This window comes from Austrofundulus limnaeus, unplaced genomic scaffold (assembly GCF_001266775.1).
Source record: "Austrofundulus limnaeus strain Quisiro unplaced genomic scaffold, Austrofundulus_limnaeus-1.0 Scaffold98, whole genome shotgun sequence".
Classification (NCBI taxonomy): Eukaryota; Metazoa; Chordata; class Actinopteri; order Cyprinodontiformes; family Rivulidae; genus Austrofundulus; species Austrofundulus limnaeus.
In genome coordinates, this window is record NW_013952500.1 from 833104 (window position 1) to 849136 (window position 16033).

The 16033-nt window shown below is 40.0% G+C and overlaps 1 protein-coding gene across 10 annotated transcripts in view; it reads right to left on the bottom strand.

Annotated features, from left to right (window-relative positions):
- Positions 1-16033, bottom strand: part of rbms3 (RNA binding motif, single stranded interacting protein) — a 378321-nt gene that overhangs the window by 220862 nt on the left and 141426 nt on the right. For 7 of the 10 annotated variants that reach the window (XM_014013118.1, XM_014013117.1, XM_014013115.1 and 4 more), the window contains 2 exons: positions 13264-13421; positions 295-353 (listed from right to left, as the gene is read on the bottom strand). In XM_014013118.1, the coding sequence (XP_013868572.1) occupies positions 295-353; positions 13264-13421 (217 nt within the window). The remainder of the gene's footprint in view (positions 1-294; positions 354-13263; positions 13422-16033) is intronic. The other 3 variants (XM_014013116.1, XM_014013123.1, XM_014013121.1) reach the window with 1 other exon arrangement.

Here is a 16033-nt window from a genome sequence, read left to right on the forward strand (position 1 = left end):
ACTAGCAGCCTCGCACCGAGGACCTATCCACGTCATCATTTACCCAGAATGCTTTGTGTGGAAATAAAATAGCTCCGTCCGTGTTAAAATATATTTTTTAAAATTTACAAAACTAAACAGCCTACAGTATTTTTACATGTCTATCAAATAAAGTCTAATGTTACAACTAATCATGGATCCCTTTAAATGCAYGTGAAGGCTTGAATTTTTGTTCTTGTGACAGGACAGCCTGAAGACTGATGGCTTTTCCACTACAACAAGGTGAGCGTAGAAGCCACAAAAACAATGACTTACCTTTGCATTGGTTAGTGTTCTTATCCAGAATGGCCTTGGTTGACACTATTTTTCCATACCTGCAAAAACAAAGAAACCTAATTTAGTRTTTTTAACCACAGGACATCAGACTATAGCGGCAGTTCGTTTGGATCACAACCATGCGGTTCAAGTTGATGCCTTATTTTCCTTATTCTCTGTCATTTATGAGCAACAAGCAATTTTCAGAGTTGCGCAAATGTCAAAAGCCATTGGAAAGAGAAATCACTTGAGGTTAATTACGTTTTGTGTATGGCTGGCTTCAAATGACTGAGCAAGCCTTTGACATTTCAGAGAGTCATTGGACAATTTCAAAAGGTCTGGCAGCTTACAAATGCAGAAAATGGCCTTTTTATGTTGGTGTCGTGTAGAGTTCTGACAAATTATTTCAACTATAAGAACCATAAAATACACCTGAAGCTTAGGCAATCAAAAGGAGAACAAATAATATGTAACTGAGATTTTCAGTCCAGATATCATCAACTCTGATTTATTTTTTTTTTTATGCAGAGTTGACCGCCTGCTGGTTTCAACTTCAAATTAAACAAACATGAAACAGTGGAGAAGAAAATAGTCTCTTAAGAAAAAGAGCAAATAATGCTAATTGAAGTGTCTTCTAACAAGGATTTGAGGCAAAATCTGTGTGACATGATGTAAAAGACTAATTCTTATCAGAACTGTGTTGGATGTGTTCCAGGTTAATAGAAGCATGATGGCTCAGTGGTTAGCACTGATGCCTCACAGAAAGAAGGTCCTGGATTCAACCCCCGGTTTGGACCTGGGGTCTTTCTGTGCAGAGTGTTCTCTTTGGGCTTTTTTGAGTCATATCCACTTATGATTCAATGGAAGTTCAGCATAGCAGGAAAAAACAATACTAAATGCTGTGGTTTCTTTTCATACATTTTAATTAGAAAAAACAATAACAAAGCCCCATTGCTAAGATGCTTTAATGTAGAAAACTATGTACAACAAGTTAGGATTGTTAACTCAGTATAAATAAAACTTGTATGATCTGTTTGAACTGGAAACAGTGTTTTAAAAAAGTTTGATAACCTCCAAAGCTGAAAATGGAAAAAAAGGAAAAAACAAAGCATTTCTTTCAACTAAGAAAGCCTAAATTTGAAACAATATAGAATAATAGCRGATTTTTGTGGCTTTAAGCTGCCTTTTCTATTTGCACTCTGTGAAAAATGAAGATCTGCATTTCATAATTTTATAATTTTCAGAGATAAAGAAGACAGCGCTGCATAACTTTGATGAATCAGCGGATCTCTAAAGGTTTCTGAAGATTTGCTTCATCTGACCTTTCGTCAGGATAAGTTTGAACAAATCCTATTGCTAACGAGTTAATTAAGGTCCAGAATATTTGGTCTCTCAGACTGGTTCATGGTGTTTTTTATTTTTATTTTTAAATTGAACAAAAAATACTAAAATTAATAATTCAGAGTAAATATGTGTAGGATAACATTAGGTCATATTTCCATAATGTCTTTGAACTATACATCTACTTTTGACTGATGGCTGTGATATCTGGATGCTAAAAAACAAAACATTTCTGACTGAAAGGCGGTGAGTTTTTCTATCGGCTAGTTTCAGCTAAAAGCTCTACATGCTGCATTGTTTGCCGTGCGAGAGGCGCTCTGGCGTGAGTGTGTGGATAAACCGTGTCTGTGTGTGCGTTGCAACGTGTGAAGGTGTGTGCGTGCGCAGCTGTTTATACAATGAGGCTCGTGTGTGTGTGTGTGAGATGCGCACATGTGAGATAAAGAAAGAACAGCTCTCTGTGTTGAATGTGCATCACAATGAGTGAACACACAAAAAAGCACACAAAAAATAAAAAAAAACAACCACTTTACACACACACACACACATTCTGTAGGAAAGAAGCAGTGGTGCATCCCGGCCCATATTTCACCAGCAGGGGATAATTGTGCCATTTCTCAACGAGTGCCAGAGACTCTATTTACTGCATGCTGCGGTGGGATGGGTGGTGGATATGAACTGATGAGCTCCAAGAGGAAAACTACCAGCTTGCACACACACTAATACGAATAACACAGGACACACAAATTTGCGCACACAGTGAAAGCACTCCCCAATCAGTCGATTGTCTCCCCTCAGCAGATCAAATGGCCCATTTTAGCTATAGGGATCCATAATCTACTTCAACAGAACAGACCTAAGGTGCAACGTTGGATCATACTGAGATACTCTCAAGCACAAGTGCACAGAATGAACAGGGAGTGTTCGTTTGATTAGAGGACAATCAGAGCTCGAGTGGAAACTGCAGTCATTCAAAATTTGCTCGTTCAAACTGGAGAAAATAACTCAAGTTGTAATTTTCAGCCAACAAAAAGCAGCAATTTAGTTTGTTGAGATCAATAACCACAAAACAACTAAAAACAACTTGAAACCAATGTTAAAGGGGCAATATCAGGTAAAATCAACTTTTGAGTTTTATATCATGTTACAATGTTATACTCATAAAAAAACATGCTCAAAGCCTTGCTTTGACTCATTCATGCATGTTTGAGAAATCCTGCAGTGTTCTTGGAAGCCATGCTGAGGAGCAAAACGACAGGTGGGGACCAGAAACGCCTTTTGGGACCAGAAACGCCCCTGGGATGCGTCTTTAAGCCAAACTTCCTCATGGCAGAGCGCACCCCCCCCACACACACACACTCCGCCCATGACTCCTGCAGGCTCTCGGGTGAAACTGAAGGTGAAACTTAAACTGTCTGCTGAGCTCCTAACACTACTTTTCGCTCAGTGAAGCTATTTTCAGATTAAAAATACCTTTGAGGAAATGTATTTTCAGATGCCAAGTAAACTGCATCATAGCGCACGTGCAAACCCCCTGCGCTGAAATGGGCGGGACAGAAGCGGAAGGTGGTTCTTAAAGAGACAGAGACCAATTTTGAGGCGTTTAGAAGAGGAAGTGATGAGAAGATAAGTTAATTTTCTATTTAAACATAAAACAACATTTTAAATAACTAAAAGATGACAGATACTTTATTATGGTATAGTATTTAAATGTATGCCTGAGAAACGCATAATATTGCCCCTTTAAAAAATACACATTTTAACCACTTTATAATAACTGGATTGCACCACCTAATTAAAACCTCTCCGTGTCATCCAACCCAACATTAACTAAATACGAGATCTCCTGCATGTCTGATGTTTTGCATCCAGGTATCAGTTCCACTCGATATTTCAGCACCAATGTCACTTTCAGTCTGGGAAGCACTTAAAAAAGATCTGTGCTTTTTGGCACAAATGGGGCGAAAGTTCTCATTAAAACTTTGTTTGGACTCCATGAAAGCAGGAGACAGTAGCTTTCCTATGCCAACTCATCACTGCGTGCCTCATTAAATGTTAAAGATGGCTTATCAGTGCATCCTATCTGCCGTCCAAGCACACACCACAAAGACACTGCAGGGGGATGGAAAAGGCAGAAAAAAAAAAAAAAAGGGAAGGAGCCAGCTCTGCGGCCCTCGTGGAGACGTGCCGGATATAGATGGAGGAGGTGATCAGTGCTCGTATACGGGAGATGCGTGTAGTGGTGAATGACCCTGCTGGAGGCTGCTTCGCCTCTCTGCCAGCCTGGCCTGGGGAGGCTTTGATGTGACAGAGGGAGTCCCTGTGAAGCGCAGGTTTAACACTGATGCTGCGGCCGCGATGCAGCGCCTGTCTCCACTAATCCCGTTTCAATCACTCCTGCAGCCTCTTATCTCTGACTCTGCTGGCCTTCTGCCACCCCGTTCCTCACATACTCCTCTCTTGTTCTTCTCTCCACCTTCCTCTTTCTCTCGCCCATACTGYATCCTTCCCTTTTTTTCGCTTTTCCTCTTCCTCCTCCCTCCTAGCACGACTCCCATGGCAATCATTCTGATGCAATATTGGATCAACCCCAAGAAGACGCTAGAAATGAAATATCTTATAAAAAAAAATAAAAAGAGGAGGTATAAGCCAATTTAAGCTGATGAAAATGAACAAATTGTGTTAGATGTAAAAGATGTAGCTCGGTTGACAGCTGTCTTAAAATGTGATAAAACTGCACACTTCAAAAAATAACAGCTGCATGTGCAAAAATGACAATCTCAGTTTTTTTYCCCCCCTCTCCCTTTACTCCCACTGAATAAAAAGATTTGGGCGTGTTCCATTTCCGTCGTGAGCACTGGGAATGTGAGAATGTCTGCATGTGGCCAGAGCGGTAACACGTCACTGTGGTGTTGCTGGTATGGCAGAAAGCACCGCACTGGAATGGATAAACGGACCACCCAAGTGTTTAGCTCACACTTTGCCCAAGGCCTCTGGACAGAGCCTCTAAAGGTCTGTGATTATGTCTTTGGCTGATTACACAACACAGCAAAGCCCCAAACAGCAGGTGGGTGAAACCTGAGCGGGCTTTAGGACCACCTACTCCAATAAAATTTCTGAACAGCATCCTTATTGTGTGAATGAGATTAAGCATTCATACAACTGAGACCCTCGATTGTTCATTCCGTACTTTTTTCTCATTCTGCAATTTGTGTGCCAAATTAAGAAATATATACAGTACATCAAAAATATTCAGCTCCTCCATGACATTCCAGTTGRGTCTTTTGGTATTTCAGCAATTTATAGTTTGAGATTTTTTCCTAATTGAAAAGGAATGGAGCACTATTCAGCATCCAAAAAACCATTTAAAATGYTTATAAATTTGAACTTCTTTGTGCTAATTTGAGTTGATATTTTTGCTAATTTTAGCCATTTTCTGCTTTTTTCAGCTAGTCTGACTGAAGCCTTTTTGTAACTATCAGCTTATTYCTGCTAATTTATCATTTTTATGCTTCTTTCAGCTGYTTTCAGCCACTTAAGTTACATTTTTTAGCTACTTCAGCTAATTTTAACTTTTTTCAGCTAAATTACTATTATTGATAATTTCAGCTTCTTATTGCTTAATTCAGCAATTGGGCTTTTTCTGCTTCTTTGTGACAAATTATGCTTTTCCAGCTACATTTAGCTGCTTTCTTTTAATTTCAGTTTTTTAGGGCTATTTCACAACAAATTGCAATTCATACAAACTGCAGAATTCACGCTGCGATTTTGCAGAAAATGTAAATTCTCTAGTATTGAAACTTGGTGATGTGTGTCTACTTTTGCGACGGGTACAAATAAAAAGGTTTTTGATTTTTGCAGCACAACCTTTTTTTTAAGATACAATTTGAATTTACATGGCAGTTGTGGAAAATTATTCACAACCCCACAAAAATCAAGGTAAAAAAAAAAGGGCTGATACACAGGGATTATGTTGAACTTTACTGGTTTCAGGTTTGAAGCATAGAGGCAGAAAAATCTGCTTGTGCTGCTCAGCATCTTTGGAGCAGCTGTACTGGAGGAGCATGCAGGTGCAAACACCCTGTGTTCAGAACAATAAGCATCCCATCCCCTTTTAYAGAGCTCTGCAAAATAAAATAAAAATATATTATAGTGTAAGAAGAGTGTGAAGGATGGCGTGGCAGACATCCACCATCCAAATTTAATGTTTGTTCTAAGCAGCACATCCAACCCTCAGGGATTTCATAAATTTAAAATATATAATGTCTTATTTAAAAAAAAAGTGCAATGATTGTTTTAGTGCTCTGGTGCAAAGCAGCTTTCAAATATATCATTTATACAGATTTCCCACCAACAAGTAACTGTAATATTAGATGGACAAACTGCTACAAGTCTGAACTTCRATAAAGTTTAGAAGTATTAGTTTTAGACTCAGGAACTGCTCCAGGCTGTTCTGCAAATGATATCAGAGACTGTATCAGAAAAATAAAATCTTACTTTTAGACTTGATGTGAAATAAGAAGGTTTGACTTTGTTAGGCATAAAAACGTAATTATCAAAAGGCATTTTGATTCTTTTAATTTATTTCAAACATTAATAAAGAGTAAAAAGTCCCATTTGCAATAAGAGTCCACATCATCCACAGTTTTTAGATTGTGCTTTGCTTTTTCTTACATCTTTGAAGTGTGTACAAAAGACAGGTGTCACTGCAGCACACAAAGAGAACAAAGCAGAAGTAAAAAATAGAAAGATACTCCTATTTTTTAGACCCAAAAATAAGCAAAAACATATACAAACTGTGACAGATACGAGTTAAAAATAAATAAAAAYGACCGGCATGTGGTTCACACGAGCCTCGTCGGTGACAATCAGAAGCATACTGAAGTRTTAAAGCTCTGTGTGACAGCCGCCCTGCTGCTACAGTGTCCCACAGTGAGCTCATCTTTGGGTTTGAAAGATCAGACGTTTGCTTAAGTGCAGGAGTCCCGAAGTGCCTGAGTAACTACTAAAGTTATTTGAATACAGGTTGTTTAAAATAAAATACATCTTATTGTGTGTTTTTCACTAGATGTTAGGAAGAATCACTTAAAAGACAAAACACTTCATATTTAAATCATTCAGTTGGGGTCTATATAAAGCGGAACTGCAATGCTTTGGTCTGAATTCCTCTGTTCTGCAACTCCACAAGCCCCTCTTTCACCCCTTTTTTGAGGTGTGCCTCAGATCATCTCATTTTGAGGCTGTCTCTTTAAATCTAAACRAGTYGTTTCAAGCCCCGCCCCCCTCCAGCTTCCAGTTCGATCCATTCTAGTAACAATGCAAGACACTTTTAGTTCAGATGTTCAGCTGACTTCAGCTTATTTTTTTTCCCCATCTGTGATAGGAGTACAACTGTTAGATCTCAAATCTTGGAATGCCTGATTTATTTTTGTGCAAGTTGGAAAATATATAAACACAGACTGGTGGGTTTGATGTAAACTGCCAAATGTTTACTTTTATAGTTTTAATGGCTCCCAACTTGTGATGGATGTTGGAAYGAAAAGGTAATACATTCCAGAGTGCTTGTTGCTTTTGGTATTTCACCCATAACACCGCAAAAGAAATAGAAAATAGATGAATCAGAGTAATGTAGCTTAATGATTTGGTATAAAAACATATGTAGATAAATAGAAAAATATATAAAAAATACTCAATATGCCATCAGAAGTCCATTCATCTCCAAATGAACTGAGCAACTACAGCATCTTGGCCAGTGTGTGTCATCAAACCCATCTGTTAGAGTTGGCTGCGGACACGCACACACCAACACACATATTATTCACTGTCCAGGATGTCCTTTTTCCCTACTAATGTAGGTCCTTTAAATTTTCTTCTTCTCTTATTATTATTATTTTATTTTAAACTGGTAATTTTGAAATACCCCTTTATCATTTTACCTCTTTCACACAGACACACACAAACTGGTCTTCTTCAGAGCGTCAGAATCGTCTCTGTTTGTTTCGAGGTGTCCAACCTGTCAGACCCACATGCCATGTATCGCTGTCTGATACGCACAAATGAACACATCTCATCTGCGATGGAGCTGCTTTCGCTTTCTAGATACAGCTTCAAAGGGGAAGTCAGCGAAGGGAAATGGAGAAAAAAATGAGCCGAGGATRAAATAAAGGACAGGGAGACAAAACCAAGTCCACAGATCTTAGGTTTTGCCCCTCATGTCAATCAGCCTTTTGTTGTTGGATAGCCTGGCAGCCTAAAAAACTGCTTTRTTGTGTAAGGGATATCATGTAGAGACTGGATGGGAGACATAAGAATGCCACATCAGGATTCAGTGGTTATATTGGCTGTTATGATTATGGGTTTGCTTTTAGTTCCAGGATAATAACTGATATGAAATGCAACTAAGCAGTCAAAATAAAAATATGATAGCGACCATTAAAAACTGCCAAGTCGAGCATTGAATTCAGGCAACAAAAAGCACMAAAATAAAAGAAAAGATGGGAAATGCCATTTCAAAGAAGTAACTCTAAGCAGATTAAGTGACAGAGGAGTTAACTACTGTTTAAAAGTGGAACAGTAACTCTTGCTAGCCTCTAAATAGGCAAACTGCATATCGTGTATACAGTAATTGAGGATAAATTATTCAAAAAGGAGCCTAAGGCTAAAGAGAAGCTGCCGCTCTTATCTGTGTTCTAAAGCTGATGGTCGGGGATGTAGTGGAGAATGTTTAAATAATCTGATAAACCTTAAAAACACCGTAGACTCTTCACGGCAGCGAGTTGTGCGTGTCCGAGGAATGGCCGAGGCTCATTGAAAACGTGAAAAAGATCGGGAGTTCGACCACCATCCTTGTCCATATGACATCTGTTCATTTCCTTTATTTAAACAAATTAAAATCCTTTGAGATCAAGATCTCATTTGCAAGAGGGACCTTAGCAAGAGTTATGAGTCAAACATAAAAATTTAATCAATTGAAGAATTCAAACAATCAAAAAATGCTGAATGCTTGTATCCTGTTTTCTGTCTGAACACTGGGACAAGCAAAAGAAAAATGTTGGAGTGAAGGGCAATTGTTTGTTTTTTGTTAAAGAGAACTTCAGATGGAGTCTGGCCAGGCAGAGTCTAATAAATCAAAGTCATCCAGTGAATACGTCTAACACTCAGATAAGGCCAATCAGTTTTACTATACAGCTCACAATGATGTGTGAGGCACCTGCAGCCTATTACATCCCTGACAGCACAATGGTAAACAGTGAGCAATGATTGGAGACATTTAACKGAGGCATTCATATACAAAACATCACCAGAATCAAGCAAAAGGTAAGCAGGTTGCAGATTTTATTGTTTTTTTTTTTAGCTTTTAGGGGGGAAAATGGAATCTATTGTGGAACCCTCACCCTCTTTTTTTGGATCGAATTGGCATTTTCTGAAAAGAGAGCTTCTTATCGAATGTAAACCTGTGGAAAATTTAAAGAYGTCCAGACTTCAGATTTTGTAATGGAACGAAATGTAGAACGGGCTGGCACTGTTCTCTGGCTGCTCCTGCACCCTTCCCTTTGACACATGGGAAAGCTTATTTGCACAATCGGTGGTGATTAGCTCTTGATTTGGCTTGCTCTGTTTGTGAGATCATGTCAGTGGACGGATACAAAAAAAGGAAAAGAAAAAACCTATCCCACTGAGATTACAGCTGTAGCTTAGCCATGACTAAAAATGCTTGTAGAGAACCACATTGAGACAGAGAAGAGTAAAGAAGGAATGRAGGAGGGGGTATGGTTGAAGAATAAGAAAAAAAATTGTAGGAAGTGGAGAAGTTAGGAGCCTTTAAAGCTCAGGTCTTCTGCTCTTTTTGCAGTTTTGGATTATGGCAATAAAATGGAAAGTTCTGCTAATGTTTTTATAGGTTTTATCGAAGGAAAAAAATCAATTTAATTCAACTACATGACTTTCGTCAATGATTTTCTGAGGTGTGGTTGCTAACAAGCCAAGTGTTAAATCTGCGTTATATGTCTAGTGAAAAGAGCTTATAAAGTCTACTTTGCAGCAGTGATTTAGGGTGTGTGGGTTTGATGGCTGGGTTGCATGTGCTGGCTGCACCCTTCACTTGGTGTTGGGACTTTGGCTTGGCCCGGTGCCCCAACATAGCTGGTTAGGCCAAAGAATTTTCTCTCACAGTAATGGCTGTTCTCGTCTTCGCTCTATCTCTCCGTCCCATACTCCTCCACTCATGCAGCCAACCGTACAAGCAGGAAGACTTCTCACTATCTGGGTGTTCAGCCAACAAATCCCCAGCCTTCTCCTTTGGCCTGCTCTCTACAACCATATATCAGGCTGACGGCTGGTGGAGAACCCTTCAACCAGCCAGATGAATAAAGGAGAGATTAAATCCATTTAATTACTCATTCAACAGCTTTGTGGCTTTTAACTTCTACAGCTGTGGAGAAATTTGATATTCTTCATTWAAAAACAAATGCTGAAGGAGTTGGCTAGTCACAAAGAAATTGCAGTTTTATGAATGTAAATAATTGCATAGTCAAGTGTTCCCAACTGTGTCTGTTTGATTTAAAGCTCACACCAGTGTGCAACTAGGGATGAGGAAGAACAGCCAAAAGGTTTGAAAAAGTGTCAGAAATTGGCATCCAAACCTTTACAGTCTATTGATAAGTGCATTATCATCACAAAATAGAGCAAAAAAACTGATATTACACAAAGCAAGTCTACAGAGAGGTAAAACCAATTTTATTGACTGGGTTGAGGTATCTTTGGCTTCATCAGTGTTAATATTAGCGATGYATCTCAGTAATCCAGGTAGAAAAAAWTTAAAAGAAAAAATAAGTAGGTCCTCTGGATGGGTTCTTCTTTAGTGAACATTTCATCTCTCCTCCAAGAGACTTCTTCAGTCTGATGAGTTTCAGGTGAACTCAGCCTTATAAGCACTGCCTCCACATGGACAAACAGGTTAGTCACATGCAAAAGAGGGCCATCACCTAACAATAGGCTTGATTAGCTCTATTTAGTCACATGCAAAAGAGGGCCATCGCCTTACAATAGGCTTCATTATTAATGCAAAAGAGGGCCATCGCCTAACAATAGGCTTGATCAGGGTCCCAACAATAACAAACACAAAGAGGGAAAAAAAGACAAAAACAAGGGGACGTTAAGCCCCGCTTGCATTCACTACATACACATGACACGGCACCTAAGAACCACAGCATCCAAACCAATAAGTCAGGTGATGGGGCACATGACCCTCTATGAACCATAGAGCTAATCAAGCCTATTGTTGGGTGATGGCCCTCTTTTGCATGTGACTAACCTGTTTGTCCATGTGGAGGCAGTGCTTATAAGGCTGAGTTCACCTGAAACTTAGACTGAAGAAGTCTCTTGGGCAAAAGACGAAACTTTTCACTAAAGAAAAACCCATCCAGAGGACCTACTTATTGTTTCTTTTTGATTATTAGCGAACATTTGAACCAGCCTTCATTTTTAAATTGGTCTTCCAAAGAGCCAGATCGCCTGATATTTTTTAAAGATTTCTTTTTTGAGCTTCAAACTTTTGACTTTACCATTTTTTTGGTGGAATGTTTTTAAGATTGCTTTTTAAGCCGCCCTGACCGAGGCCTTGGTGTTGGTTCCTGAAACTGACTGCGACAGAATCTTGGCAATAACGTATTAAGAGTTCRTAAGAACAAGGTTACAACCACAGAAAAGACATTTATTATTCTGGCATCTCTCAATGATATTCAAAAGCCTCATACCAGCAGGTACGCCCTGCTGTTAAGAACGCATCAATTTGGCAAYGGCTTGCTTTTCAAACTGAGGTGAACAGGAGTGTGAGAGGTTGTTTTTTTTAATGTGACACAACAAACCCAAACCGAATTAAACTGCCGGTGCAAGGATATGTGTTAGGTGCACAAACTCTGTGATTCATTTTAAAGTCTAGGAGGACTTGCGGGTCTCTCAGTCTGATTAAAAAGAATCTTAAAGCCAGCTAATAAGAATGAACTTCTCATTTCTTAGTCATAAAATATTATCCTATATCTACTGAGTGTTTGTGTTCAGCATTCAGTCTCCCTTGGAGAACTACAGGGGCTGAGAGCCATGAGAGGCAGTGCTTTGTGCTGGAGAGGGAATGGGCATCTGGGAAAAAATAAAAAATAAAAATCKGAAGGGAACCCAGGGAGCTGCATTCTGCAGAACAGTTGCATGACCTTTTCTAAAATGCTGCCACCCGCCTGCCACTGTAACACAGTCAGGCTAATTAAAGTTTCAGTGGCATTGAATTTTCACTAGCATAGCACACCTCGGGCAACCTTGGGGGCTCAAAGAGGCAAAGACTGGCAATATAAGACAAGAGGGAGTGCAAAGCCAAGGAAACAGCTGAACAGGAGGACAGCCACTAGAGGACAGCATGACAAATCCAAGCAGTCAAAGTCTGTAGATTTTCTTCAACACAAAAGGAGGGAAAGCACAATAWTAAAATGCAGGCTTTATTCACCAACACTCCAAACGTATTTTACATAAGCTCCAATACGGTTTTGACCTTTCAAACCGTAAGAATGAAAACATTCAAGATCACAGGGAATTAGAAATTAAATAGAAACTGTCCAACTTTGCACAGCTGGGAGAATAAAAGAGTGTTTAGCTGGAGCGAAAAGAGAGCTATCCAATGTCAAAAAGCTGAGTGCTTTTCCAAATCTTATCGGGCTGCCTTTCAGCCTAATGGAATCTTGATGGGTCAGTTTCAAGAATAAATGCATGACTTATGACATGACTACTGGGAGCATTAGCCAACACACTGGACAGCATGTTCCCGTTTCCAAAGCATCATTGAATAATTGGCCACATTTGACCAGGACATTTCTGGAAAGATGGCCAAGAAAAGGTTACGCAACCAGACAGACTCACTCATAGCCTGTATTTCACAACCTGCTGGCCTTGTCTGCATTAATAATCCTGACCCCCTTTTTTTTCACCATGATGGAAGTAAAAAAAGAACTTAATGAAGATGAACAAAGCTGCTTGTGTGTGAATGAGTGAGTGTTTGAGAGAAAGAGAAGCAGAGGAAGAGATGGCCCAGGCGTCTTGTGAGCTCCAGCTTGATGAGGTCCTGGTCTRTCATTCCTGGGGGGGATGCAGTCCGATCTAAGCTTTATTGGGCCTAATTGAGCTGTGAGCAGGAATGTTTGTGTGTGTCCTTCCTCTATCAAGAACATTTTCCAGGGCTTTAAGAGCACCATTCTGCACAGGACTCTAAAATGTCCTCATTTAGCAGCAGTTTGATGGGGGGCATGCACAGAAAGGAAGATTTTTATGGTTTAGAATGTTTTCTTGGAGATAAAAATATAAAATGCTTAAATATTTGTCAACTTTTTTTTGGTTGCTGTTAATAATTTTTCAAAAATTTTGAAAAAATGTATTTTTCACCCCTACCCTAGATTCTCAATATTGTTTAAATCTCCTTTCATCATTACAAAAATAACGCAAATCTGCACAGAAATAAAAGTTTGATATGGTCAAAACAATCCATTTTTGACAAACATAAACACCTTTTACTGTTTGTCATGTACCAATCATGGAAATAAAGCACTCTCAGTGGCCCAAAACAAATTTGCAGGTGAATGTACTCACGGTTGGCAAAGTTTGATGAGGTCTTGGTCGGTAGTTCCAGGTGGCAGGCCACGGATATACAGGTTGGTCTTACTCAGCTGCTCTGGCCCTCCTTGGTTGCAGCTGTTGGTGCTGGGGCTGGGAGGAGCCATGGGATGAGGGGGTGGAGCATAGGGCTGCTGGGAAAATAAAAATAAGAAGAAAAAAAAGAAAAGATTTAATAAGCCATCCATCTATTTTCTTTACTCATTTCTCATCCTAAGTCACTGGTGCCTATCTCCAGCAGCCACTGTGTGAGACGAGGTGGACACATTAGTCCATCACAGGGACACATATAGACAAACAAGGCAAACAATTATTCACACTGGCAGGGGCAATTTAGAGCAGGGGTGTTCGATCCTGTTCCTCGAGGGCTACTATCCTGCATGTTTTTAAGCTGTCTCTGCTGATTAACAGGTTTTTGAAGAACATGAAAAGGTAATGCAATCATTGAATCAGAGCGGGGAAACAAATAAAACACGCAGGATAGCCGGACCTCCAGGACCAAGATCGGACGCCGCTGATTTAGAGTTACCAGTTAAACCAACATCCATATTTTCGGTTCACACGAGGAAACCAGAACGCCCGATGAAAACCCACGTGGTGAACGTGCAAACAGAAAGACCCCAGGCTGGGAAACGGTCCCGACTCTTCCTGAAAAGCGACAGCTCTAACCACTCCGCGGCCACGCCGCCTGATTTACTACAAATGGYTAAAAATAGTTTTCAGTTTCGAAATGTGGCGATTAAACACTTTAAGAGGTGCTGAGAGGTGATGGGTGACAACAACTGAGAAGGGAGTTAAAAATGTGAGAAAGTGAGTGTTTTTTTTCTTTCCTCTGGAAAAAAAAAGAAGAGCAGGCATTAACATCTCAGTGTCACTGCAGCTATGAGACAAGACATTTTAGGGCAGCTGTGAGGAAGAAAGARGAATAACTCAGTGTTGCTAAGAGATGAAAACCCAACAGCAATTTAAAATGAGTCAAACGTCAGTAATGCTCCCATGATCTCAAATAAGAATACATCGCATTCTCATATTAACAAACATAAATGGTCTCCAACTCCTCAGGTGAAACCATAGAAGGCAGATTTCAGTATTTTCACAACTGTTTTGCTTTTCCTTTTTTTCAGTTCACTTCATTTTGTATTTTAAGTAAACATTTCACCAAGGCGACACTGAAATTAGGCTTCATATGGCTTCCAGCAGCTTATAAACAGTTTTAAATGATGGCAACCTCCTGCTCTCTACTAATATTGCCAGAACCAATTTCATTACTCCCTGAAAACAATTTACACCTTCAAGGGTGTGAGATCCTGACGCAATAAACCACTCTAGCATATTTTATAACCAACCACATTTGAATGTGTTTTTAGTATATTCACCTCCTCACAAAAATGTATTCAAAATGTGTTAGAAATTTGATTCCTTCTTTGCTTTTTCTCCATCTCTCCCCTGCTCTCTTTATTTGCTTGTTGTGCTGTTAGTGTAGATTTATGGTATAGGAGTCAGGGCTCCCTGCTCACAGACCATTTATATCTCTATTGCAGGGACACTGCACATAATGACAGAGAGCGAGAGCCGGAGCCCTGTGGGCACGGAAGGAGAGAAAGGCAAAACAAGGCGAAGAGACATTGAACGAGTGTGAGGAATAATGGGCCACAAAAAGAAGAGAGCGGGAGACACAATGCAAAAAATTAATTGAGAGATGGATGAAGCAATGGAGAGGAAAAATGGCCGAGGAGAGAGTAAGACATGACAAAATACCACCAGCAGCTTAAGTTAACCAGGTTAACCCTTACCCTCCCTGGGGAGAACCTCAAAACCTCAAAGTATGCTGTAAGAGCACACGCACACACAGTTCAGGACACAAACACACACCGTTAGTCCTCCAATCTGCCACACACGTTAGCAGCGACTGTTGGAGCATGGCTGATTTGATGCACTATTTTAAGCGTGTGCCATGCCAGYGTGTCGCCCCCCCCTTCTCAGACAAAGAGCCGAGGTCCCTGGAGCGTGAAGAGGGAGCCACGTCCATCAATGGACGGCCAATTACCACGCTGAGCTAAAGGGAACTGATGGGCAGCCACTCGCTGTGCCGTATTAACACACACACACATGCACACACACACACGATGTATGCTTGTCTACGGCTGCAGGCACACACAAATACACACAGTGTGATAACACAGAAACACCTCTTTTTTACACAGGAGCAAAAACAGCCATCTACAAGGGAAAGTGCAACCAAAGCTCCTGGTGGCTGACATMGACGACTCAAATAATCTCACAGCCTAAAGTCAAGTTTTCTCATTGGAAACTGAAAAAAAGATATGCAAATATTTTAGGTGTCTGACAGCTAACCATTAGCATGAGCAGGTGTTTCTAAAACACAGAAACCTCTGATGGTTTTTAATGCACAGGTCTGACTGAATATTCATGACTTCTGACTGTGCTCCTTTAAATTTCAGATTTTTGTGAGAATAAACCTGGTTAAATAAATACAATACTGTTCTAATATTGAATATTGAGGCAGGTCTGTGGCATATGAAGCAATAATTTAAAAAGTCCTTAAGTGGCGTCTTCTATTTTAAAGACATTGTGGAACAAGCTTTAAAACAGAGGTGCCCAAAATGGGGCCCGTGTGCCAATTTTGGCCCACCTAGCCATTTGATTTGGCCCACCAGCAGTTGTTCTGGTTATTAGATTGTAATTAAGCTAAGATTAAATGTAAAATACAAGTAACTACAAGAGA